At 40.6% G+C, this 26,610-nt stretch overlaps 1 protein-coding gene across 5 annotated transcripts in view; it reads left to right on the top strand.

Annotated features, from left to right (window-relative positions):
- SERAC1 (serine active site containing 1) overlaps positions 1 to 26,610 on the top strand; it is an 83,715-nt gene that overhangs the window by 23,865 nt on the left and 33,240 nt on the right. For 2 of the 5 annotated variants that reach the window (XR_005531716.1, XM_039252084.1), the window contains exons 1-8: positions 9,002 to 9,067; positions 9,402 to 9,493; positions 11,947 to 11,983; positions 14,571 to 14,707; positions 15,889 to 15,978; positions 17,564 to 17,695; positions 19,634 to 19,755; positions 21,042 to 21,170. Coding sequence is in view for 4 of the 5 variants with exons in the window: in XM_039252084.1 (XP_039108015.1) it covers positions 9,015 to 9,067; positions 9,402 to 9,493; positions 11,947 to 11,983; positions 14,571 to 14,707; positions 15,889 to 15,978; positions 17,564 to 17,695; positions 19,634 to 19,755; positions 21,042 to 21,170 (792 nt within the window). In the remaining variant the exon portion in view is untranslated. Of the gene's footprint in view, positions 1 to 8,987; positions 9,068 to 9,401; positions 9,494 to 11,946; positions 11,984 to 14,570; positions 14,708 to 15,888; positions 15,979 to 17,563; positions 17,696 to 19,633; positions 19,756 to 21,041; positions 21,171 to 26,610 lie in introns of those variants that run through there. The other 3 variants (XM_039252087.1, XM_039252085.1, XM_039252086.1) reach the window with 3 other exon arrangements.

Below are 26,610 nucleotides of genomic sequence, written 5' to 3'. Positions count from 1 at the left end.
CCCTGTCTTCAATACTTTTATGTTAGGAATCAACAGAATGAGTTGATGTAAAATCAGTAAGAGAAGACCTAAAAAACACTATCAACCATTTTTCCCGAATACACATGTGTAGAACCCTCTTCTCAACTGCTACACAATATACATTCTTTTCAAGTCCATGTAGAAAATTCACTAAGATAGACAGTATTTTGTGCCATAAAACAAATCAAGTTTTAAAAGAATTAAAAATATACAAAGCCTGTTCTCCAACCATAATGGAATTAAGCTAAAAGCAGGGATATCTGGAAATTACCAAATATTTGGAAATTAAATAACACACTTCTAAATATCCCATGGGTCAAAGAAGAAGTCACACTATAATTAGAAAATATTTTTAGGGCCACCTGCCTGGCTCAGTCGGTTAAGCGTCTAACTCTTGATTTAGGCTCAGGTCATGATCTCACAGTTTTGTGAGTTTGAGCCCCGTGTCAGGGTCTGTACTGACCATGAGGAGCCTTTGTGGGATTTGGTCTCTCTCTCTCCGCCCCTCCCCCTTGCTTGTGCTCTCTCTGACTCTCTCAAAAGAAATTTTATTTTATTTATTTTTTTAATGTTTATTTTTTCGAGAGACAGAGACAGAGCATGAGAGGGGGAGGGGCAGAATCCGAAGCAGGCTCCAGGCTCTGAGCTGTCCGCACAGAGCCCGATGCAGGGCTTGAACCCACAAACTGTGACCTGAGCTGACCTGAGCTGAAGTCAGATGCTTAACTGACTGAGCCACCCAGGTGCCCTCAAAATAAATTTTAAAAGTTTTAAAAATTAAAATATTTTTAATCAAAAGAACAGTAGTATATCAAAATTTGAAGGATGCAGGCAAAGCAGTATTTAGAGGGAAATTCTTAGTGTTAAAAACTAACAGAAGAAACTGTAGATCAGTGCTTTAAGCTTCAATTTTGAGAAGTTTGAGAAGGAAGAGCTATTTGAAATCAAAGCAAGCAGAAGGCAAAGACTAACAAAGAGCGCAAATCAATGAGATTGATAATAGAAAAACAAGAAAGTAATTCAGTGAAACTAAACGCTGCTTCTTTGAAAATGTAAATAAAATTTATAAACCTCTAGCCAGAAAGGCTAAGAAAAAAGAGGGAAGACACAAATTGCCAAAATCAGGAATGAAAGAGAAGACCCTGCTTTAGACCCTAAGACCTTAAAAAGATAGTACAGGAATACTACTTAAAACAAAAAGAATATCAGTTCTCTAAATTCTTCCGGAATATAGAAGAACATGGAACATTTACCAGCTTATTTTATAAGACCAGCATTACCTTGATGTGAAAATTAAAGACATCTCAAGAAAACTAGAGATAAATGTCATGAACATAGACATAAAAATTCTTAACAAAGTACTAGCAAATCAAATCCAATAATATATGAAAAGGATAATGATGTATCATGACTTCAGTTTATCCTGGGAATATTAATCAAGTAATATGTCAACAGACTACCGAAAAATCACATGTTCACCTTAATAGATGAACAAGATGTTTTTGTCAAAATTTAGTAATTTGGGAATAGAAGGGACTGTCCTCAAACCAATAAAGGACATCTACCGAAAAAGTCTACAGCTAACATCGTCCTTAATGATGACAGACTGAGTGCTTTCCTCTGAAGATCAGGAACAGTGGAAGGATATCTGCCTCACTACTTCTGTTCAGTATTGAACTGGAGGTCCTACCGTGTGAAGTAAAGCAAGATTAAGGAACAGAAGGTATACAGATTGGAAAGAAAGAAATGGAACTGTTTCTCTTCACCGGCAACATAATTGTGTATGGCAGAAATCCTCAACAGTCTCCCGCCCCTGCCAAAGAAGTCCCAGAACTAATGAGTTTAGTTTAGCAAAGTCACTGAATATAACGAAATACACAGAATCAGTCATTTTCATATGTGAGCGATGAGCAATTGGAAATTGAAATTAAAAAAGAAAAAACTCTGGAAGTGATACTTACCTTTGTACCAACACCCAGGAAATAGTTAGGTCTAAGTTTTTAAAAATACATGGTAATGTTTGTATGCTGGAAATGACCAAACATAGGTGAAAAAATAAAAGATGACACAACAAATGAAGAGATCATTTATGATCATGGATTGGAAGACTCGGTATTAACCAGAGTCTCAGAAGAATTTTTTGTAGAAATAAGCTGATTCTAAAATTTATATAGAAAGGCAAACAACTTAGAGTATCAAAAACAATTTTCAAAAAGAACAAATTCAGATATTTTAAGATTACTGTAAATCTACAATAATCAGCACTGTGTGGCATTGGGAAAAAGACCAGGTCAACATATAGATTAATGAAATATTATGTAGCCCTAGACACGTATACACACAGTCAATTATTTTTTGGCAAAGATGCAAAGGCAATTAAATCTTTTCAACAAATGATTCTGAAACAATTGCACATTCATATGCAAAAAAGGAACCCTGATTCGTGCATTTCACCCTATACAAAAATTCACTTAGAATGTATCATGAATCTAAATGTAAAAACCTCAAACTGTAAACCTTGTAGAGAGAGATATAGAATATCTTGGTGACCTGGGGTTAGGCAAAGATTTCTTTTATGCACTACCAAAAGCATGGTCCATAAAGTAAGGATTGATTAATTTGACTTATCAGAATTGAGAGCTTCTGCTCTTCCAAAAACAATTAAGAGAATGAAGACAAGCTGTAGACTGGAAGAAAATATGTGCAAATCGTGTAACAAAGGTCTTTTATCCAGAATATGTAAAGTATTCCCAAAACTCAATAATAAGAAATAAACAACCTTATTAAAAATGGGCAAAAGAGGGGCTCATGAGTGGCTCAGTTGGTGATGTATCTCACTTCAGCTCAGGTTGTGATCTTGCGGTTCATGAGTTCAAGCCCCTCATCAGGCTCCATGCTGACAGCTCAGAGCCTGGAGCCTGCTTTGGATTCTGTGTCTCCCTCTCTCTGCCCCCACTCTGCTCACACTCTCTCTCAACAATAAAAATAATAAAAACATGGAAAAAAAAATTTAAAAATGGGCAAAAGATTTTAACAGACTTTTCACCAAAGAGTACATAGACATGGCAGATAAACACATGAATACATGCTTAATATCATTAGTTACTGAGGAGATACAAGTTAAATCAATGATGAGCTATTACTACACACCTGTTAGAATGGGTAAACTAAACGCAACTGACCTTATCAAGTGTAAATAAAGTTGCAGAACAAATGGAACTCTAGTTTACTGGTGAGAATATAAAACAGTACAGCCTGTTTGGAAAAGTTTGGCACTTTCTTATAAAGTTAGAATATATTTACCTTTTGACTCACATCTTGGGTTATTATAATGAAAGCTTATGTTCACACCAAAAAACGTGTATGCAAATGTTTATAGCTGCTTTATTCATAATTGCCAAAAATTGTAAACCAGATCTCTCTCACCTGGGGAATATATAAACAAACAAGTAATATCCATATAATGGAATAACTAGCCAATAAAAAGAATGAATTACTGATATAATAACACAAGATGATTCTCAATTGCCTTTTGCTAAGTGAAGGAAACCAGACTCTTAACGCTACATGTTATGTGATTCCGTTTATATGACGTTTTTAATAAAGAGTCAGGAAAACAAACCAGTGGTTTCCAGAACTGTGTATGAAAGAGGTTTGGCTAAAAAAGGGTACAAAATTATTTGAGTTGATAAGAATGTTTTATATTTTATTTGATTGCATTTGTCAAAACTTTGGAACTGTACATTTAAAAGGCGAGGGGTGCCTGGGTGGCTTGGTTGAGTGTCCGACTTCAGCTCAGGTCATAAACTTGTGGTTCATGGGTTTGGGCTCTGCATCAGGCTCTGTGCTGACAGCTCAGAGCCTGGAGCCTGCTTCAGATTCTGTGTCTCCCTCTCACTCTGTTCCTCCCCTGCTCACTTACTCTGTCTCTCAAATTTAAAGATCAAAAAAAATTTTAAGGGTGAATACTCCTGTATCTAAATTATCATTAAAAAAAGGTGAATAAACAAAATTTTATCACTCTTCCTCTGAAACTGAGATAACCTGCAGTACTCTAGATAGAGAACTTAGTACTGCTAATTTCCTAGAGACCAAATTTTTAAGAAATACAGATTGAGATAGTGGGGAATTGCTGAAAGATTTAAAGCAAGGGAATAATATGTTTAGATTTAAAAAGTTACTTTTAGGGATGCTTGGATGACTCAGTTGGTTAAGTGTCCAACTCTTGATTTCTACTCAGGTCATGATCTTACGGTTCTTGAGTTCAAGACTTGCATTGGGCTCTGGGCTGCTGGTGTGAAACCTACTTGAGATTCTCTCTCTCTCTCTCTCTGCCCATTCTGTACATGCATGTTCTCTCTCTCAATAAATAAACTTAAAAACAAAATCAGTTACTTCCAGGAAGCACCCTCTGTTTCATACACATGAAAACTTTAGTTAAAATGTAATGAAAGAACTTGGAATTGTGAGAAGAAAGAGAAGACGAAACTCAGAAGAAAGTAATAGCACTGAAGGAAGGTTGAAGCATTTACAGGATTATTACAAACTAATGGAAGACTTAATTACTTGGACCTAATGTGCGTGTAGAGTTAAAGATGATGTCTAAAGGCATACACTTTGGGGCACCTGGATGGTTCAGTCAGTTGAGTGTCCAACTCTTGATTTCAGCTCAGGTTATGATCCCAGGGTCATGGGATCAAGCCCTTGTCAAGCCCCTCATTGGGCTCTGGGCTGAGTGTGGAGCCTGCTTAAGATTCATTCTCTCTCTCTCTCTCTCTCTCTCTCTCTCTCTCTCTCTGTCCCTCTCCCTCACTCATTTGCTATCTTAAAAAAGAAAGGGTATACATTTTCAAAGAGATAGGAAGTAGGAAATTTCTTCCCATTAGACTAGAAATAGTATTGGAAACTTCCTCCCCCCCTCCCGCCCCCCCAGAGAGAGAGAGAGAGAGAGAGAGAGAGAGAGAACTCTCAGCAGAGGGCAGAGGGAGAGGGAGAAAGAGAATCTTAAGCAGGCTCCATGCCCAATGCAGGGCCTATTGGTGGGCTGGATTTCACAGCTGTGAGATCATGACCTGAGCCAAAATCATGAGTTGGACACTTAACTGACTGAGCCACCCAGGTGACTAGGAAACACTATTTTCACTAGGAACATGAAAGAGTGGAAATTAGAACTCTATAATTCTATACCACGTATGTCTGTGTCTGTGGGGTTTGTATTAACATTGTCCTTAAAATGCTGGGAACCCAATTTGAGAAATCTATAAATTAGTAATATCTGTCATATTTTGGCTGAGAAAATTTGAAACTGCTATAGCTCAGAGCATATAGGACTCCCACAGGAAATACTCCCACTGAAGATGAGCTCGCAGTCGAAGACTACACAGAATTTAAGCAAACAAGCCACCAAGGAGATCCAGCCCTAATTATTAGAAACAGTTGTTCTAAGAAACTTTAAAATGTGTTTCAAGTGTAAATGAAGGTTTAGAAACCACATGTATCAGCTATTTGCTGCAGTTTAAATTCCCCCAAAGCCTAATAGCTAAAACAACCATTTTATTATTGCTTACAAATCTAAAGGTTAGATAGGGGGTTTGTAGGGTCAGCTGGGAGTGAATTAGTCTGGGATGGACTCATACGCCTGGCAGCTGGCGCTGGTAGCTGGGCTAGTGGGGGTCCTGGGCAACATTTCTCCTGTCATCCAGCAGACTAACCTGGACATCTTCACATGGTCTTCACACAGGTCCCAAGAGCGGCAAAGACAGAAGCCTCAGTGCAAGTGCTTCTTAGGTCTCTGCCTGCATCATTTTTCTGTGGTCATATGAGCAATGTCAAGTGTAAAGCCACCTCCAGAATCAGTATGGGGGTGGTACTACCAAAAACCATGGAAATAAAAAGGAATAACATGTGACCATTAAAAAAAATATCTACCATACTTTAAGACAAAAACAGAATAGTGTGTCTAAAGAGCAGGCAAGTGTGAAGATGAGCTGGCTAGAAATTTTAGAAATAAAAAGTTGCTGAAATGTGGCGAGATTGAATGTCAGGCTAAATACATTTTAAAAAAGAATTGGCGAATTGGAAGATAGATTTGAAGTTCCGTCTTGATCCATAATGCATATCAGAGAGATAGAAAGAGGAAGAAATTATGGAAGAAGTTGAAGTTTAAAGAACAGAGAAAAAGTCTAACCAGAAAAAACTGAAACTTCTCAGCCAGAGTGTAGCATGAGAAAAAGGACCATAAATGGAAGTCGCTGGAACCAGGTGGAGCTAGCCAGCCACTTGTGAGCCCGGTAATGGCAGGGGCTGTACGTCCTTATTCATATCTTCAGTTTCCATCCCTGACATTTGACAGGTGCTTAGTAAATGTTGAATGAGTAATGGGATGGAGCAGCCAGAAAGGTGAGAATAAAACTAGAAGATAGGGAGTCATAGTAGTTAGAGAAGGAGAGAAGTCAAATGTTGCAGAATAAACAAGAGGAGGAATGAAGAGTGGATTTAGAAACAAAGACGTCACTCACTGGTGACTTTAGGGAGTGCTGTCTGCTAGAAAAAGACCCTGGAGAGAGACCCTTAGGGAGGTGAGAGGAGGGGCACTTGGATGGAGAGAGGGTTCCTCCCACCCCCAGTCATTTGATTTTGTGTGTTGAGAGAACATTGGAAATCCAGTATTTAAGGGAGGAGGCGTAGGAAGAGCTGAAAGAAAGGGAGTGAGGATTAAGACAAAAAAGGCATTTCTAGGGGCGCCTGGGTGGCTTAGTCGGTTAGGCATCCGACTTTCGCTTAGGTCATGATCTCGCGGTTCGTGGGTTCGAGCCCCGCGTCGGGCTCTGTGCTGACTGCCAGCTCAGAGCCTGGAGCCTGCTCCAGATTCCGTATCTCCCTCTCTCTCTGACCCTCCCCTGCTCACGCTGTCTCTCTCTCTCCTAGAAATAAATAAAACATTAAAAAAAATTAAAAAAAAAAAAGGCATTTCTAATGAAGGAGTAAAAGTCCCTGTGGAAGAGAAAGAGGTGAGACCCAGGACAAGATTTCCCCTTGGAAAGGGGATGGATCTTTTCCTCAGAAACTAGGAAGAACAGTGCAGAAGAAGATTCATTTAGTATCTGGAAAAGGTAGCACAGATGTAGATCATTTGTAGGCCAAGGTGGAGGGGCTGGGAGGTCCCGAACCCAATGCTTTCAGGCGTCTTCCTGACAGGGGTCCCTTTGAGTGCTAGGCGTTACCGGGAGTTGTGTCCTGAGGGGTGAGGGGATGCCAGATTGCAGTCCAGAAACATCTCTCCACAAGCGTTTCTGACAAATTGCCTAACAAAATGTCAGAAGAAAGGTATCAAAATTTCCAAGTCTTCAGTCATTTATTATGGTATCTTGATATCTTTTCTCATTCTAAATAACTTTTATTTTAGAACCTAATTTGACATTTGTGACTTAATGTTCATTTTTTTTTTTAAAGAGCCTCCCTACCTCCCCCCTCCCCCCCCCAATGCGAATAAATGTTAAGCCCTTCATTACTTGGATCTATCTTTTCTTATAGGTAAGGGGGCAGAAGTTGAGGGAGTTCATAGTTTTAACTTTTTCAGCGAAGTAAGAGACCATTTGAGAGGCACAAAGGTAGGGAGGAGGCTTCGCAGGGAATGTGGGTCATTTAGAGCAGTTATTATGGGGACAGGGAGAGAACGGATTAGGGATGGCAGAAATGATTCTGAGAGCCCACTTCCAGTTTGTCTTATTCTCCCCAAACCACTCTCCCCCGCCCTGCCCCATTTTGGCTGTCCATGTGTAGGAAGAAAGAAAGCACATGTTCTCAGAGATTAGGGTTGCGGGCTACTGGAAAGAGAAGGGGTCTGGTACTGTTAGGGAGGAGGCGGAGAGCGATGTGCCACAGTGTCAAGGCTGGGTAAGGAGAGAAGGATAGCCACAGAACAGGCTGCTCACTCCCAGACAAGCGAGGGATGGGAGGTTAGCTGGGGCTGGGGAGCAGCGAAATCAAGGCTCTGAGACAGTATATGTGCTGCCGAAGTGAGCACACAAGACTCTGACACAGTTGAGAGAGTTCTAAATGGAGCGGTTTATACTGGAGAGAGCTGCAAGGGTCAGTGAAGCCATCTAAGGAAACCCAGAAGGAAATAAGACGATGACATACATTTCCAGTAGACTCCAATTTATTCCCAGGATTTAGTAGGAGGGAAGCCTGCCGAGGAAAGGGGGGAGGTACGTGTAAAATCACAGTATAAAGCTTTTTAGACCAGGAAAGTAAGAGCAAAGAGTATTTGTGTCATGTTTTAGAGTTGACCGCTTTTCTAGTATCAAGATTACTCAATTTCTCCTGGAGTAACTAAAATGCAAATCTATACACAAACTCAAAGGAGTTTACATTGCCTTCTGCCCTGGTTTCATGAGTGTCTGCTTCATTGCCGCCTTTATATCATTTTTACCATTATCCTTATGTCTCAGGGAGAAGTAGTAACAGCCCATTAAAAACATGAGAAAATAATAAACAATGACTTTTAAAGCAGTGACCTTCACATGTTGATATCTTGGCTAAATCAGTTTGTTTAGTCATCAATTGATATACTGGAATTAAAAGAAAAAATGTAAAAGCTTTTTATTTTGTGTTATCTCTAACATATTTCTCACGTATATATACCAAGTCATTTACCTCTTGTTGCTGTAAAGATGCTAGAACTTTTTATATGTTGAACCAAAGGACCTTTTCTCACATGAGTCCCCAAAGGCGCTTTCTTTTCTTTCCCTTTATAACAAACACAAAAGAAAACCAGTCTTACCCAAAAACAGTTTGATAATGATTCTAGAATACTGAGTTGTTCTAGAAACCATTGCATCATATTTCGATCTCCTTTAGTCAGTTGATGAAGTAGTTGAGTGACAGTTCTTCTCTGATATGATGCCAACAGCTAACAAAGGATTTTAAACCATGTTGGGTACCATCCTGAAGGAGCTAGAGGGAAGCCGAATGCTTGCAGGGTTCTAAGTATGTCTTCCATTCAGAGCATTTTTCATTTCTGTAGGGCCTTTGGTCATCGCAGGTAAATATAAATATATGTATTTATGTATATTTTAAAAAATATTTAAAAATTTTTAATTCACATTGACATTCTGATTAATAATCTGTGTTTTCCTGCTTCCTACTAATCATTGTACACAGTTGGACTTGGTTTGAAGAACAAAGTGCCACCAAAGTATTACTCTAGGATGTCTTTTTTAAGGATGAAATTTCTTTGTTAATGGAAAAGTTTCTTTCCTGGTCTTGAAAAATCAAACTCTATAGGCAACCCAACTGTGATTGTGGCTTGTTCTTATAGTTAAATGTTATAAATTAGCTGTGAAGTTAAATTTGTTATAATTGTTCTAAATACACAGAATGTCCTTGGCTGCTTATTGTATCATCTGTTGCAGAAGAATAGGCACCTCAGCTCCTCCTCCCCAAAGCACCGCATACTGGAGAGACATCAGTGAGTAGTTTCAACAACAATATTCCTTATGGAAACAGTGATAGAATTATGGCCGAGTTCCCCAGGGGGTCCACAAAAACTTATTAATCAATGATAAATCTCACTTTTGTTTCTGCACTTTCTGTGCTAATGGTGCACCCCAAATTTGTGATCCCAGAGCCATGCATACTCCTGTTTTTGAGAATCTTTTATCCTCCCCTATGTTTCCTGTCAAATTCATGCTCATCTTTTCAAACTCAAGTAACACCACATTCTCATTCAGCAGCAAGTTTCTGCAAGAACAAGTGCCAGGCACGTGTATTAGGTTCTGGGAATTCAGCGGTGAGCCAAGAAGATACCGTACTTGCCCTATGGGTGGTTAGGATCTAGTTCTGATTTGGTATCTTTATTTTTAAGTCTTTATTTACCTATTTATTCCTAATCTTTATTTGTAAAAGAGAAGATAGGCCTAGATCATCTTTCATTCATTTGACAAATTATTTATTTACCATCTACTATATGCCAGGTACTATTCTAGGCCCTTAGGATTCGGTATGGATTAGGACAAAGTCCCTGTTTTCATGGAGCTTCTGCTTGTTCTGTAAGATAGATTTTTTTTTTTTTTTTAAGGATAGGTCCTTTTCATCTAGAAAAGTTCTGTGATTCTGTATTTTTTTTAAGTTTGTTTGTTTGTTTTGAGAGAGTGAGTGGGGTAAGGGCAGAGAGGGAGGGAGAGAATCCCAAGCAGGCTCCACACTGTCAGCGCTGAGCCTGACATGGGACTCAAACTCACGAAACCTAAGATCATAACATGGGCTGACATCAAAAGTCAGATACCTAACTGCCTGAGCCACCCAGGCCCCCTGTGATTGTGTATTTTAAACAAAAAAAGAAGGGTGGGGACAGAGAGGGGAGCTTTTCTTCTCTCATCATTTCTAAAGGACAAACTCAAGAGTAGTGAATTGACTTTAGGATAGGAGAAAAGGCTGTGAGACTGCATTCTGTTCCCAGGGCCCATTGAGAAAGAAACATAGCACGTGGTAAAAGTAGAGAAAGCAGCGAGCCACTTCCAGGGCCCCCAGGGCCCCCAGGGTGAGGGTGGAGGGAAGGAAGTCTGGGAAGCCATCTTGGAAAGAAAAACATCCCAGAGGAGCTGCACAGCCAGGAAGCTCTGTCACAGCTCGGATCTTATCCCTGCAGACCTCCTGCAACTGTCCCCCTACTTGGTTCTGGAACCATTACTAAGGTCTTAGAGTTTGGGAGGGATGTCCATCTTCCTTTCCTGATGCATAGAGAAGCCAGTTGAGGAGAGTTCCTTATCTCTCAGTAAGGAAGGAAATATGTTGTCAGCAGCCTAAGTGGAAGTCTGACCAAGGGCCACCTCTACACACCCAGTAAATGAAAGGTTACGTAGGTTTTGCAGACAGACGGCAGAGCCTAAATGCATTGTCAGTTAAGGTTGTGTTCAGTGCATCATAGAAGCTTGACTACAGTGGCTTAAAACAGTAAAGTTATCATTTTTCTTACATAACAGGAAGTCAAGACAGAGACCGTTTAGAGCTAGAATCGCAGTTTAGCAAACCTCCTGTCTTCCTGCTCCGTTATCTTTATTGTCCTTGTGGTCACAAGATGGTTGTTGAATCTCTAGACATCCAGAAGGTAGAAAGGCCAAAAGCCATCTTATGAAGCTTTGTCTCTTTATTTGGAGAGGGGTCTCTCCCTATGGACCTGCGTCTCTGTTTGATTGGCTATAGCCGTGTTGCACAGCCTGCCCTAGCTGCCGGAGTCAGGAATTCGAATATTTTTAGATAGTAATCAGGTTGTGCAGTGAGGATTAGGGGGCTTGTGTGTGTCAGATAGGCAACTGGCTGTGTCTTCCACTAGGAGTTCTTTTTTACATTAAAAAAATTACAAGTAAACTTGTAGAATGTAACCATTATTTTTAATTGGGTTATGTACATATGCACTTAACCACCAATTATGACATAATTACTTTGGGAAAAGTCACTTTGTGTCCTTAGGTCACAAGTGTAATCCCTTCACTCCAGCCCTCGCAGTGATAGAACTCTCCTCATCCCTTTATTTAACTGGTTGTGAATGAAAAGGAGTCAGAAGGCAGGTTAGCTTCGTGGCTGTTGCACTCGGTGGAAGCACAGGGCATGACCAGTAGTGTGCAGCAGGCCTGGGGTGTCTGCTTTGCTGGGAATGACAGAATAAGAGGTACAAGAAGGGGAGAATTGTATGAAATGAGAAGGAGTATGAAATGTAGATTATATGTTTGTACCCAGTGTTTTTTGGTTCGTTTGCATCTGGGGATAGGAAGCCTTGTATTGGTAGGAACTGATCATATGCATGGAAGAATATCAGTGACTTCTTGCCCAATTATATAATGTAAGGAGAGACACTTGCATATTTCCTATCACATTTTAAAAATGAAATTCATCACACTGACTTTTTTTCCTTTCTTTTTGAAGGAAATATAATAAAGTTTACTGGATCACTTATTTTAGGGTAAGTATCAACTGAAATCTTAATTGGCTTCTTTATACTCCTATTTGAAATCTCAGTGGAAGTGATTTCCAGGTAGCATGGGGGGGAGGATGGTGGCAACAGGGTATAGATTTTGGAATTAGGTGGATGAGCCACTGGTTAAACACTGGTTCGACCACTTCAGTGTTGTCTCGATTCAGGTACTTTCCTTTCTGAGAAGTGTCATATCTTGGGTCCAAGGGTATGTATGGGGGGGCATTCCAGCCACGAGGCATTGTTGCTCTGAAGAGAGCGCTTCTCTCTCTCTCTCTCACACACACACACACACACACACACACAGCAGGCACTCAGTAATTAGCTCTCACGCACCTCACATCTCATGTTGGGTTCTTAAGTGGATAAGAAAGGTAAAAATTGACTAGATAGAACTATTTTTGAAAACCCTTTAAATCACCATAGAGCTCTCATGAGGCTGAACTAAGAACACCAGCAGATTGACATCTATCCCATGCTCTTCAGAGGCACATGCTTAATGAATGGAGTGACTTTCCTTCCTTTTTTTGGAAAAGATGGGTGTATATGTTAATATACATCTAATACTATTCTGTATTTGTTAATATTCTTTTTGATCATATATATATGTATTTATATATACACACACACATACGCACGCACATACACACATATAACCCTTAGGTGCTAAAATGGTAAAGGAGGCATATTTGGCCTTTTATTCAAATGCATACATTTCTCCATGACACCAATGTAAGGCAAAAGATAGATGATTTTTCTCTTTGAATCATTCCAGGCAAAAGATAAATGTAATATACTTTGTTTCACAATTATATTCAGGAATATAGTGAAAATTAATCACGTAGTTTCTAGTAAAGAATTTTATTGGAGCACCTGGGTGGCTCAATCAGTTGAGTGTCCGACTTCAGCTCAGGTCAGGATCTTACCTTTCGTAGATTCGAGCTCCGCATCGGGCTCTGTGCTGACAGCTCAGAGCCTGGAGCCTGCTTTGAATTCTGTGTGTGTGTGTCTCTCTCTCTGCCCCTCCTTGGTTTGCATTCTGTCTCTCTGTCGCTCAAAAATGAATAAGCGTTTAAAAAAACTTTTTAAAAAGAATTTTGTCTTTCATGGAAAACATGTTAAAAATACTGAATACATTTGCTCTTTTTGGGTGCTTAGTTTCCCAAGAGAGGAGGGATTCTTCAGAGCCGTCTGTTCCTCTGGTGTTGGCCAGTGTCTGGCCTTCCTGTCTTATCTGCTTTAGCTTTAGGGTGGAAACCAAAGGTCAGAAGAATGCTTAGTATAACTGATGTTATGAAGCCCTGAGTCCAGACAGTGCAGCTTTTGTGTCTGGATTTAGGGAGCATGTAGGTCAGTCAGATCAGGGAAAAACCCCTTCATTGCCTTCATTTTGGGTACATACCAAAGAACATTGTATCTCACATTTAAAAATTGACTTTAGGAGACTTTAACTTGACTTTAGGCTCTTAGGAAAGGAGAAATTTTCATATGCTGGTGGTAGGAGTACAGATTGGCTTATCTTTTGGGAAAAACAGTTTGACAGTATCTAATAAAGTTGAATAGTATATATACAGTCAGAAAGTCTGTAATTCTGCTTCTAGATGAGTATCTTAAAGGAGCATATGCACATGTATGCAGTGTAGATATGTAAGATATATAACAAGATTGTTTGTAAGAGACTCAAGCCAGGAATTCCCTGAATGCCCATCTGTGGTAGAATGGGTAAGTTGTATACCCATACAATGGCTGAATCACAGACCATAGGAAAATATAAATGCACGAACTACTGATAGATGCAACACCAGGAATGAATCCCACAAACAAGCTGAGCAATAGAATACATAACACTGTGATTCCATTCCTACAAGTCCACAGACACAATTAGGCTCTGTTGTTGAAGGATGCATGTATACATGGCAAACTGTAAGGAGAAACAAGGACATTATTATAATAAAAGTCAAAATGATAATTAGCTGTAGAGATAAGAGTGTGGGTCAGGATCAGGAAGGGATGCACTGTGGGCTTCTGGGGTACTGTTAATGTTCTGCTTTTGCCTGGATATCGTAATTATTATTCATTAAACTGAAATGTGTGTGTATACATTTATATACATTTATATGAGTATAGTGTATGTTATATGCACATTACTGTACATACATCCTGTTTCCCAGTGAAAAGAATGAAAAAAGTCCTCTGCAAAGCTTAATAAAAAGACTGGCTCAATCCGCAGTGTACATGTTGAGGAGACTTCTGTTCATTATGGGGTGCAAATCGATAATGCATATAAAACTTCTTGTTCACAACACATTTTATCTCCCTCAGTGTTTACTAAGTACTGTTTTCCCATCCTGTTTTGGGAGATTCTGCCCTTTAACCTTTTTCACCATTTTTGGGAAATAATCTTCTCAATCCACTGGTTCAGGAGCTGGGCTGTTGGACAGGTTGGGCCTGTGATACTCAATTTGATGAGCTCCATAACTAATATAGTTCTGTTATTCTTTCATGTAAAAAAAAAATGGCTCTTATGTTACATTTACATCATGTATTTATGATGAATTTCTTGTTTCTTTTTAAGCGGTTCTTTATTTCTTACATATGAAGTTCTGGCTCTGAAGAAGTCTTTGACATTAGATACTCAAGTAGTAGAAAGAGAAAAAATGAAGTCATACATATATTTGCACACAGTTTCTTTAGATAAAAGAGAAAATTATGGTAAGTTTATGGTAAAGTAATCCCATTTTTGTGAAAAATGGAGGGTAGTTATTAAATTTTAAGATGAGTATTTAAAACACAATATTAACAAGGTAGGTTCACCTGATTCTGAGAATCACCAAATCCTGTAAGAACCAAGTTCCTAAAGAATTAACGGAAGACCAGATTTTGAACTTCCATATTTAATTCAGGTTTGCGATCCTCATGTAACTAAATGAAGCGAAGACTAGCTGGCTGTTTTATTCTGAATTTGGAATTCCACACCTTAGCAGAGGTCAGTTCAGAGGCTGCCCCTCAGTTTGGCAAGTATAAAAACATGATTTTCGTCATTTAGCTCAGCTACAATCCCGCTGTAAGGAATTTATTCATGCGAACTAAAATCATCACACGGATTCATAAATCTGAATACCAGCCTACTAGCAGAGGGCAGAAATCTGTCACGGAGGCTGGAAAACCTGTCTTTACTCGTCAGAACATTCCTGTTCTCCACATTTAGGTCCCATGGAAACCTAATTAGTAACCAGACAGTTGTTTGGTGAACATGAAATTTTAGAGCAGAGGCAGATCTTTTCATCGGTATAAGGGTGGCCTGGTGAGTCACTACACTTGACTTACAGCTGCCTGTTCCTACATTGTTGGCCAGAGTAGCCATGCCTGGTCATGCGTCATGTTCTCTGAGTGGGGCAGGTCCTGGGTTTCCCTGTCTACAGCCATCTGTATCACCACTCTGCCCTGTTTGTATTTATTACTATCTCACCTGGTGCGTTACAATTTCAGTTACACAGATAATTTTTATAGTTTACAATTTATCTGGATCGCAAAGATAAATCTCATTAAGGTATCCCCAATTTCAGTTTGAGAAGGGCTATTGTCAAGGGACATTTTCCTGAATGTAGTCAAACCTATGTGGCATGTGAGGATTTTTGTTGGCTTTAGTTAGATAGGGTTTTTGTTTTTGTTTAGTTTTTTACTTTTTTCTGACTTGGAGAGCAGTCTTATTTTGGGATCTAGAGTGCTGTGTTCTCATAATGGTTTTAGTTGTTTTGATAGTGATAAGAAAAGAGAAAAAAGCTCTTTTATATTTCTGAAAAAATTTGTAGCTTATATATTTTTGTTTGAAGTATTAGAGCATAGCGTTAGGAGTACATACTTGGTTTTATCTAAATTTGTAATCATTTTAGGAATCACCTACCAGGCAAGAAAAGAGCTTCACAAAGTAGTAAGAAAAGTATTGGCAACGTCAGCCAAGATACTGCGGGGCCCGTTTGCTGGTAAGTACCAAATATTTGAGTTGGCATCTGTATCAGTATCTGAAAGTCATTTGGTGATCAACTTGAGATCTTTTTTTCCCATCTCTTATACTGGCATCTATTATTGATATGGAAGGTTGAGTGACGTTATTCTCTTGGGCTATATTGAATTTTAAGGGCTTGATGGACAGTTTTCTTCCTTCCACTTCGTAGATGTTTTGTTGTTAGATAGCTATAAGGGAATATTGAGACTGACTATATCTTTTTCTCTTGATGAGTGTTTCAGAATTTTAAATTTGTTAGAAAATCACTCCCATGCTTTCTCATAATGAGAAATTGCATCAATAATATAGATTTTACAATCAAGCAGATCTACAGTGTGGAGTTAACTATGAAAGAGCTTACTCAATCTCTTTAAAAAGTTGGCATCATGAGAAAGGTGAGAACATTTTTAAGAATTAAAAGATACTAGGTTCTCCTGAGTAGTTCAGTCGGTTAAGCATCTGACTCTTGGTTTCGTACTCGAGTCATGATCTCACGGTTTGTGGGTTCGAGCCCCATGTTGGGCTCTGTGTTGGCAGCATGAAGCCTGCTTGGGATTCTGCTCAAGATTCTGTCTCCTTCTTTTTCTGCTCTTCCCTTGCTCACTCTCTCTCAAAATAAACAGTTTTTTAAAAGAATTAAAAGAGGGTCACCTGGGTGGCTTAGTCAGTTGGGCGTCCGGCTTTCGCTTGGGTCATGGTCTCACGGTTCGTGGGTTCGGGCCCCGCGTCGGGCTCTGTGCTGACTGCCAGCTCAGAGCCTGGAGCCTATTTCAGAGTCTGTATCTCCCTCTCTCTCTGACCCTCCCCTGCTCGCGCTGTCTCTCTCTCTCTCTCTCCTAGAAATGAATAAAAAACATTAAAAAAAATTTAAAAGAATTAAAACATACTAAAGAGACTTAATCAAATCCTGATTTTTAAAAAAAATTTTTTTTAATGTTTTATTTCTGAGAGAGAGAGAGAGAGAAAGCCTGAGCAGGGGAGGGTCAGAGAGAGAGGAAGACACAGTCCGAAGCAGGCTCCAGGCTCTGAGCTGTCAGCACAGAGCCTGACACGGGGCTCAAACCCACGAACCATGAGATCATGACCTGAGCCGAAGTTGGACGCTTAACTGACTGAGCCACCCAGGCGCCCCTCAAATCCTGGTTTTTAAAAAACAGCTCTGAAGATATTTTGGGGACACTTGGAGAAATTTGAATATGGAGTTAGACTGGATTTTAGATGGTTTTGGAAGATTTTTGTTAGCATTCTTGGGTGTTATAATGGCATCGTGAGTATAGAGGAGAATGCAGGCTCATTCGTAGGAGATTGGGTTGACTGAGAAAGAGTGAAATATTATGTCTGCAGTTTCCTTTCACATGGTTTAGAAAAAACTACACACATATAGATTAAACAAATATGGCAAAATAATAAAATTGATTAAATATAGTTGTGGTAAGTGGATTTTACTCTGTAACTGTAGATTTCAAATACTTACAGATTACCATCTTCAGTAAGTGAGAGGATGAAATGTTCTAACTGTTCACACCGTTTACGTGGTCCTGTCCTATTTTCTTTCTGCAAAGACACCCTCAGCCCAGTCGATGTGGAGGATCATGAATGTGCTGTGTGGCTGCTCCTGAGGAAGAGCCGGTCGGAGGACAGGACGGCGCGACTGCAGGCTGTGCAGGAGATGTCGGAGACCCACCACTGGCACGGTAATGAGGCCCTCTGAGTGCCCGCCATGCCGCCAGCTCGCTCCTGACCTCTGATCTAAAGGGAAGGAAAGGAGATGCTAGGAAAGGAAAATAATTCAGGATGCCTTAATATATATAAAAAAATATTTTCAAAAATTTTCTAAAGAAACTCCTGTGATTGAGAAAGTAGGAAGCCTGCTCGCCTGGCCACTGGGTGAGGTTGGTTAAGAATGGCCTCAAAACTGGGGAAGATCTATTGGTGTAACTTTCTACCAGAATGAAGTTTTGCTGATTAGAGAAACTCTTGGTGCCGATTAGCTATAGCCTAATGTTGTATTCACGTTTTCTTGTGGTTCCTATTTAATGACATATTTTAATCACTTCCTGCAGCATACAGTTATTTTTGCTTTCACTTTGACAATCTACTTGGCTCTAATTATTAGTTAAATGTACCTGATTTGTGTGTGTGTATTGTTTTTAAAGGAAGCTTTAAAATATTTAATTGTATTTAAACACTGCAAGTCCTACAGTATAAGTACATAAGCAAGAGCTCAGATCTGCTCTGATTATAGAATAGGGACTAAAGTATACTTTATTAGTAGAGTTATCTTATAAACAGGGATAAATAAAAAAAGAATAATGTTTGGGGCACCTAAGTGGCTCAGTCGGTTAAGTGTCCAACTTTGGCTCAGGTCATGGTCTCACAGTTCATGCATTCGAGCCCCACATTGGGCTCTGTGCTAACAGACAGATCCTCTGTCTCCCTCTTTCTCTGCCCCTCCCACGCATTCTTTCTCTCTGTCAACAATAAATTAATTAAAACAAATACAAAAAAGAATGTTTTCAAAGAAAAGTATCGGAATAAGATCTCTGCCTCCACGCAACCTAATTAATTGATTGGTAGGTATAATTTTAATAACGTACAATGTAAGCTTACTTTGAGTGAAGACTTAGAATAAAAATCTTTTTAAAAACCTACCTTCCAGGATTCCATTTCAGACTTACTATATCAGAAAACTCAGAGCTGGAGTCCTAGCATGTAGGTGTTAAAAAAGTTCCCCATTTGATTTGAAGAACTCACCCGTTATTAAAAATAATGTCTGCTTCGGTGGTTGTAGTTGTGTTTAGGATACATAGCTCAGTCGCTTTGAGCTGCTGTAACACAATTCCATAGACTGCGTGGCTTATAAACAATAGAAATGTATTTCTTACAGTTCTGTAGCCTGGGAAATACAAGATCAGAGTGCCGGCAGATTTGGTGTCTGGTGAGGATGTGCTTCCTGGTTCATAGATGACCAGCTTTTCACTGTGTCCTCACGGGGCAGAGGGGACAAAGGATCTCTCCGGGTCTCTTTTATAAAGGCAGTAATCCCAGTCATGGGGGCTCCCAGAGACTTCCCACCTCCAAATACCATGACACTGGGGATCAGGTTTCCATCTATGTATGAGGGGAGGGGGACACAAACATTCAGGACAATACAGAAAGGAAGGAGTGGTTGAATCCTGACGGCTGAGACAGCGTATCTCCACCTGGAACCTCACATGATTCATGGACGTCATGGAATGCCAGAGCACCTTCCCGTGTCAGGGAAAGTAGATCTCAGTGCAGCCTCAGGTTTTTTGAGTAGTGAGCAAAACAGTTTTTAAACGCTAGAATTAGTACAAAGAAAAGGAGAAGTTAAACTGGTTTTGACCTGTCGATTTTCACACTGAAGGTTCAGATCTTCAAAAGCTTACTTATACTGTGATATGCCTACATATATGTTGAGGAGAATTGTGAGATCAGTCATGGAAATGTTGGACATCTAGCTTACTGGTTTTGTAAAGGCAGTTGTCATTGTGAACAGAGACTTGGGAAATTTTGAATCATAAACTTGTAGTTTAAAAAGTAAATTGCTTATTTAATTCTTGAAACAGCTACAAGTCAGTTTGGGTGTTAACAACATACTTTTACAATAGATTACCAGTATAGGATAATTGCTCAAGCCTGTGACCTGAGAACTCTTATCGGTTTGGCACGAAGCAAAGAGAGTGATCTTCGCTTTTTTCTCCCACCACCTCCTTTGCCATCATTAAACGAGGTAAGCAAATAAAATAATCCAGTGAGTGAAAAATAGATTAATATATTGTCTTCACCTGGGGTACGAAGTAACTTTTCAAAAAGCAGTTTGAAAAACACCAGTTTGTTGATAACTTTTCACAAGCAGGTAAACTAGATATAAACCTGAAACTGTAGTTTTTATACTAAGATTTCCTGATTTATCAGAAGATGTTGTTTCTCTTGTGTTATTTTCCTTTCTGGGTATTGGAAGTCTCTGTCCACCAGATGGTAACTTCATAGCCTGTTAACACCGATGAGTTGGTCCCTTATTCTAATATTGCTATAGATCAGGTTTTCTCAACCTCAACACTCCTGACATTTTGGGCCAAATAATTCTTTGTTGTTGAAGATTGTTCTGTGCACTGTAGGGTGGCTAGCTGCCTCCCTAGCATCTACTCACTGGATGCCAGTAGCATCCCCAAAGTTGTAACAACCAAAACTGAAGATATTGCTGAAAGTTTCCTGGGGCACAGAACAGCCCCTGGAGAAGCACCATGTGTGGATGCTGATGTATCACTTGGCACAGGTATTTACTAACCTCTGCATGTAGGTACCCGTGTATCACTCCTCGCAGGTGGTAATCACTAACCACTTATAGGTATCAGAGCGTGCTTCTTCTTTTTTTTTTTTTTAAATGTTTTTAATTTATTTCTGAGAGAGAGAGAGACAGTGTGAGCAGGGGAGGGTCAGAGAGAGAGGGAGACACAGAAAATCTGAAACAGGCTTCAGGCTCTGAGCTGGCTGTCAGCACAGAGCCCGACCCGGGGCTCGAACTCACGAACCGTGAGATCATGACCTGAGACAAAGTCGGATGCTTAACCGACTGAGCCACCCAGGTGCCCCAGAGCGTGCTACTTGAGCAGCTTTTATAGGCCTTCCTAGAAGGTGAAGATCAGAAACCTTGCAATCAGTTGTTGAAAAATAGACAAATGCATATGCTAGATGTAAGCTATTAGAGAAAATCACTAATGAGTTCTGGATTTTAGAAGCCAGAGAGCAATAGAAGAAGGAAGAATGTGATCACTCATTTTGAATCAAGAGCTAAACTTTGCAGTAGGGGTTTCGGACTGAGGCAGCAGACACAGAAGTCCAGAACTCAGAGTTAAGTGATGGTCTATTTACCTGGGTGGGCAATGCATTACAAGACTAAAAGCACCAATTTCTCTTTACTCTTTTGTTTCATTTTTTGTTTTGATTCTTTGGGTACTTTTGTTGTCTCTGTTGTTGAGCTTAACTATGGAGGCATTTTTTCTCCTTTTATTCCAGGATACTTGCATTGAAGAAGAGCTCAGACAGTTGCTGGCTTCTTTACCTCAAACGGAGCTAGATGAGTGTATCCAGTATTTCACATCTTTGGCTCTGAGTGAAAGCAGTCAGAGTCTAGCTGCTCAGAAGGTTCGCTCATTTATTCATTCAGTAAATATTTTGGAGTGCCCGCCCATGCTTTCTAGGATCCTGTGCCAGAGGCCAGCATTCAGAATCCCAGAAGAGTCATCCATCCAGGAACAGAATAAACACGGTGACTCCTGGTTGTATTCCAGGCACTGGGCTAGGTGTCAGGGATGGTAGGGAGACAGGTAAATGAACAATCACACGGTATGTAAAGGGGATACAGTTACTCCCAGAGCCCATCACTGTGCTTAAGAGGTCATTTAAGGCTTTATGGAGGCGCCTGCCTCTGAAGTTAAATCCTGAACAATGAATACATAGTAATTTACAAGGTTTTAAATATCACCTATATGCTACTACTGCCTAAAGTGATCTCTCTAATCTTGTGTTCTAACTCAAGCTCTGGATTTGAATATTCAGCCTCCTACCTGATGTCTTTGCTTGGATGTCTAATCGAAGTCCCAAACTCCGCATGTCCAGCCCACCTTCCCCCTACTAAGCTCTTCCTCCTCGAGTCCTTCCATCTCCGTAAGCAGCACAGCATCCACCTCATTGCTTAAGCTGACAGCTGGGAATTCTCATTCTTTCCATCCTTCTGTGTTCAGCCAATCTGCAGTTCCTGAAAGCTGGCCCTTCAAATACAGCCTGAGTCCGTTTGTCTCACTGTCTGCACTGTAGCCACCTCCTCCTGGCCACCACCATCTCTTTCTCAGACTGTCCTGTTCTTTATTTTGACTTCTGTTCTTGCTTTCATTTTTTAATGATTTTAGTCTCTTTCAGAATCTTCTATTATTTTTAAGGTCATTGAGATGTTAATTCCTGTCTGTGGTGGTATCGACTCTTAGGTAAGATTGTAGATTAACATGGGTTATGTGTTTTTAATATGAGCTTGTCTTTATAGCTGAGTGGATCGTTTTCTGTGGGAGTCCCAAGCACCCTGGATTGTAAATCTGTCCCCGCAGAGCAGTTTTTGCGTTTGCCCCTGTTGGCTACCCCAGGAGTTTCACTGTCACTGGACTAGTTTGATATGAATTCCCCAGTTTTGGATTTCTGTGGTACCCAGGGAGTATAAATTCAGATATGTCTATAGGTCGCTCTGTCTCAGGGTCGATTTCTCATCCAAAGCCCCAAACAGAAACAGGCTTCCATAGGCTGATGAGCAGAGGTTTTTTAGGCCCTCATGGAGGAGGGATAACTTTCCAGGGCTCTGCCTTTCTAAAGGGATCTCAGGTCTAGTTCCCACTGAATGTGGACATCCAGAACCGCATCACTCGCACTGAACAAGGGAAATCCCATCCAAGGAGCCTGCAGGCATTTTACCTCCGCAGTCCTGTGCTTCCCACTTCTGCTCAAAATTCCGTCTTCATCTCTCTCACCTGAGGGTTCTCCTTTATTTCTTCTTCCTATTTTCTTTAGAACTTGGCTATGTTTTAAAATAGCTTGTATTTGCATTTCCAGACATTTCTACATGTTTGTAGTGGGAGGGATTCACTAGAAGCCGTGTTTGCCACCTTGCTGGATCCAGAAAGCTTCCGTGTCGCAGCTCCATCATTTCAGACGCCACAGCAGGCAGGCTCCTTACTGCCTCTCCAGTCCTGTGCCTTCGCAGCAGCCGGAGTGATTTTTACAAAAACACGAATTAGATCTATTCATGTTCCTGCGTTAAGCCTTCCAAGTGGCTTCCCGTTACATGTCAAGTCTAAGAGCCCTTTACTTCTCGTGATCAAGGCATAGACTGGCCATTGTTTTTCAGAGCGCTTTCCCCTTGGAATGGTGAGGAATCAATAGGAGAGTGCCAGTGGGATGTAAAGTTTGCGTAGTGGCAAATGGTGGGCTCAGGAGCGCACCACACGCCCAGCTGTATGTGCCACCTCCTCGGGGCCCTCCGCGTGCTCAGCAGGGTACTCCACGCCTTTGGAGGAAGACTGCCTTCACACATGAGAAGCCATTTTGATTGAGGGTTTATGTTCTCTCCCCCTGCACCCCCTCCTCACACTGCAGTAGCTGTGGGCCCGCTCACTGGATGTGGATAATATATGCGACAGAGGCTTCATCCAAGTGAATCAAAGCATGACGTCCCTAGGGTAGCATCCTAAACAGACTCCAATGCTGACCCACCTGAGGGCAGTCTGAACCCATTAGCAGCCCTCTCTATGGCCACTTGCCCCAGCCACTAGTTGGCTCCCATTCTCTCTGAATTTGCCCATGCTGGACATTTCACTTTATAAAGGGTACCGTCTGATATGTTACCAATGTCACCTTTTGTGTCTGACTTTTGAAGGTTCATCCATCTTGTAGCAAGCATCAGTACTTCTTTCCTTTTTATGGCCAATAATAGTCCATTGTATGGATAAACTCCATTTCGTTTATCCATTCCTCAGCTGATGGATAGTTAGGTTGTTCCCACTTCCTGGCTACTATGAATAATGCTGCTATGAACATCTGTGTACGAGTTTTTGTGTGGGCCTATGGTTTTAATTCTTTTGGGTGTATAGCTAGGAGTGGAATTCCTGAGTCCATATGGTAACACTCTAACTCTTTGAGGAACTTCCAAACTATTTTCCACAGTGGCTGCATAATTTCATTTTTCCACCAGCAGTGTATGAGGGTTTTAATTTCTCTGCGTACTTGCCGACACTTATTACCCATCTTTTTTTTCCTCATTTTTTTAAATGTTTATTAGCATACACATGTGTGACTGGGGGAGGGACAGAGAAAGAGAAGGAGACACAGAATCTGAAGTAGGCTCTAGGCTCTGAGTGGTCAGCACAGAAACCTGACGTGGAGCTCAAACTCACAAACTGTGAGACAGACAGACAGTGCCAGCTGGGAAGGGGCAGAGAGAGAGAGAGAGAGAGAGAGAGAGAATCCCAAGCAGGCCCCATGTGGTCAGCTCAGAGCCCAGCATGGGGCTTGATCTCACGAACCATGAGATGACTAACTGAGCTTAGATCAAGAGTTGGACGACTAACCAATGGAGCCACCCAGGTGTCCCTGAACACATCATTTCTGAGTCCAGTTAGTTTGCACAAATTGAAGAGTTTTGAGGTTATAAATTTTTATGCAGAAATACCAGCAATTAGGTTGTACACACATTAAAACCAAGAGTCCCACAATAAGAAGCAATATCAAGACTCCCTAACCCCCACTCCCCACCCACGCTGGCAGAGATCTGCCTGTTTCCCTTCTGTCCCTTCTGTTCACCGGGAAAACTGGGTCAGAGAGAGCAAAAGCACTTCCCAGATTAGCTGTCACCTACTCCGCAGCTACAACCTTGGCAGCTATGCAGTGTCCGCCCGGAGAATTTGCTGACTATAATCTGCTGGGAGCTTGGGGGACAGGGAGGGGTGGTCCTCAGCCTTCCCCAGATAGTACCATCAAGATCACTCCCTCTGTGATGTCAGGATCCAGCTTTCAGTCTTGTTTTGTTTTTGTTAGCATCTGGACACTTCCAATCAGTCACCAGGTCCCCAGTGTCAACCTTCCTTAGAGGACCTCGAGTGTCTGTGACCTAGAGCCTAAGGGAGCAACCAGAGATGCAGAAGTCTGAATATTTTGGGTTGTGATTTCTTTTTCATCTAACGTGGCACGCTGCGTGGAGTCCAGAGTGGATGTGGTGCGCTGAAATGATTTCCATCACAGAGCTTTGTGGTCTTGGCTTAATGGCAGCCCAGCTAAAATCCTGCAATTGTAGTGTCGTCATTTCCCCCAGAAATTTCCCAATCTCTGTGAAATCAGCTTAGTGTTAGGGTCTGAAGGCCTTGCGTTAAGACACTTCTGACACCGATCTGCTAAGATGGCAGTTTGTTATGAATGAGAGAAAGGCACCAACAGACTTGGTTGAAGGATGGCAGATTTCTTTAATGACAGAGGAGTTGGAAACCTACAGGCACGCTTACACGAAGCAGGAGACCGTGAAGCTTGCTTTCTTGTGGTTGGACAGGCTTCCTCAGTCCTCAGTTCCCCATGATGTCAGCTGTCACACTGAGGCTTCTTTGTTGGGAATGAATCCATCCTTGTCATCAGAAGACTCCCTGCACCTCCCTTCCTCCCAACTTTGGCTGTGGGTAAATCTGCTCAAGTGTAAGTACCAGAGACAAAGCAAACTCAGTTCATTTCTAAGTGTTTCTTGGAGAATAGATCATTTTCAGATGTCACATCTCTTGGCAGCTTGCCTGCATCTGTCTCTTCACTACCTTTCTCATCGTCCCCCGCTCTTGCTCATTTTCAGTCACGCTTACTGTGTCCCAGGCACACTGGCCCTCCCTCTCCATTCCTTGAACTCACTACCTGCTCAGGTTCTCTCCGCCTGGGATTCTCTGCCACCAGCTTGTTATACAGGTGCCTTTTCATCCTTCAGCTTGTCAACTCCTCAGAGAGACCTTTCTCCATCTCAAGTGTTTAGTGCATTTATCGCCCTTCATAGTGCATTTATCCCATTGTGTAATTATGCTGTATATTTATCTATTTGCTTATTTAATTCTCTTACTCCCTTCCAGTGGTTGATAATAATCTCCCCAGTGCCAAATACAGTGCTTCCCACATAATCTGTTCTCACTAAACATTTGTGGAATAATGGATGAATGAATCATGACATTGCTAAGGGAGCCAGCTGTGCGTGAACTTACATACACTTAAGTAACAACTGGTATATTTCTGCTATGAACCAAAGTATTTTTGCATGAGAGACAAAAGTGGAGATAACTATAAGGATATTGTTTAAATGGAGCATAAGTTCTTTGATAACAAAGTATCTTTTATGTATTAAATCAGTTGGTCATTATAAACTTGTTGAGATGCATTTGAAAAATACCATGTTAATCCAGAGTAATGTTGTGTCTCAACTTGAGTATGATTATACATAAAATGCTTTGTTACATGTATGACTAATAGAGAATATGGATGTAAATTCTTTAGTAATTTTACTAAATTTAACTAAAATTAACTAAATTTAAATTAATTTAAAATTAACTAAAATTAACATTTCCTCTTATGCTTTGTTACTTGCCTTTTAATTTTTATGCCTTACCCTTTATTTATTTATTTTTTTTTAATGTTTTATTTATTTCTAGAGAGAGAGAGAGAGAGAGACAGCATGAGCAGGGGAGGGTCAGAGAGAGAGGGAGTCACAGACTGAAATAGGCTTCAGGCTCTGAGCTGGCAGTCAGCACAGAGCCCGACACGGGGCTTGAACCCATGAACCGCGAGATCATGACCTAAGCGAAAGTCGGACGCTTAACCGACTAAGCCACCCAGGCGCCCCCCTTACCCTTTATTTTTAACATTGTCACTCTCTCTTTCTTTACCTCTGCATTTCTTCAATCCTTAGGAAATTGTTTTTTAGTTGTAGTCACAGAATTTAATTTGTGGCATTTCTTTTTTTTTTTTTTTTTTTATTTATTTTTTTTACAAATAGTTTATTGTCAAATTAGTTTCCACATAACAC

The sequence above is a fragment of the Hyaena hyaena genome, unplaced genomic scaffold (assembly GCF_003009895.1).
Source record: "Hyaena hyaena isolate Hyena2069 unplaced genomic scaffold, ASM300989v1 scaffold_405, whole genome shotgun sequence".
NCBI lineage: Eukaryota > Metazoa > Chordata > Mammalia > Carnivora > Hyaenidae > Hyaena > Hyaena hyaena.
This window is presented reverse-complemented; position numbering and strand designations above follow the sequence as displayed.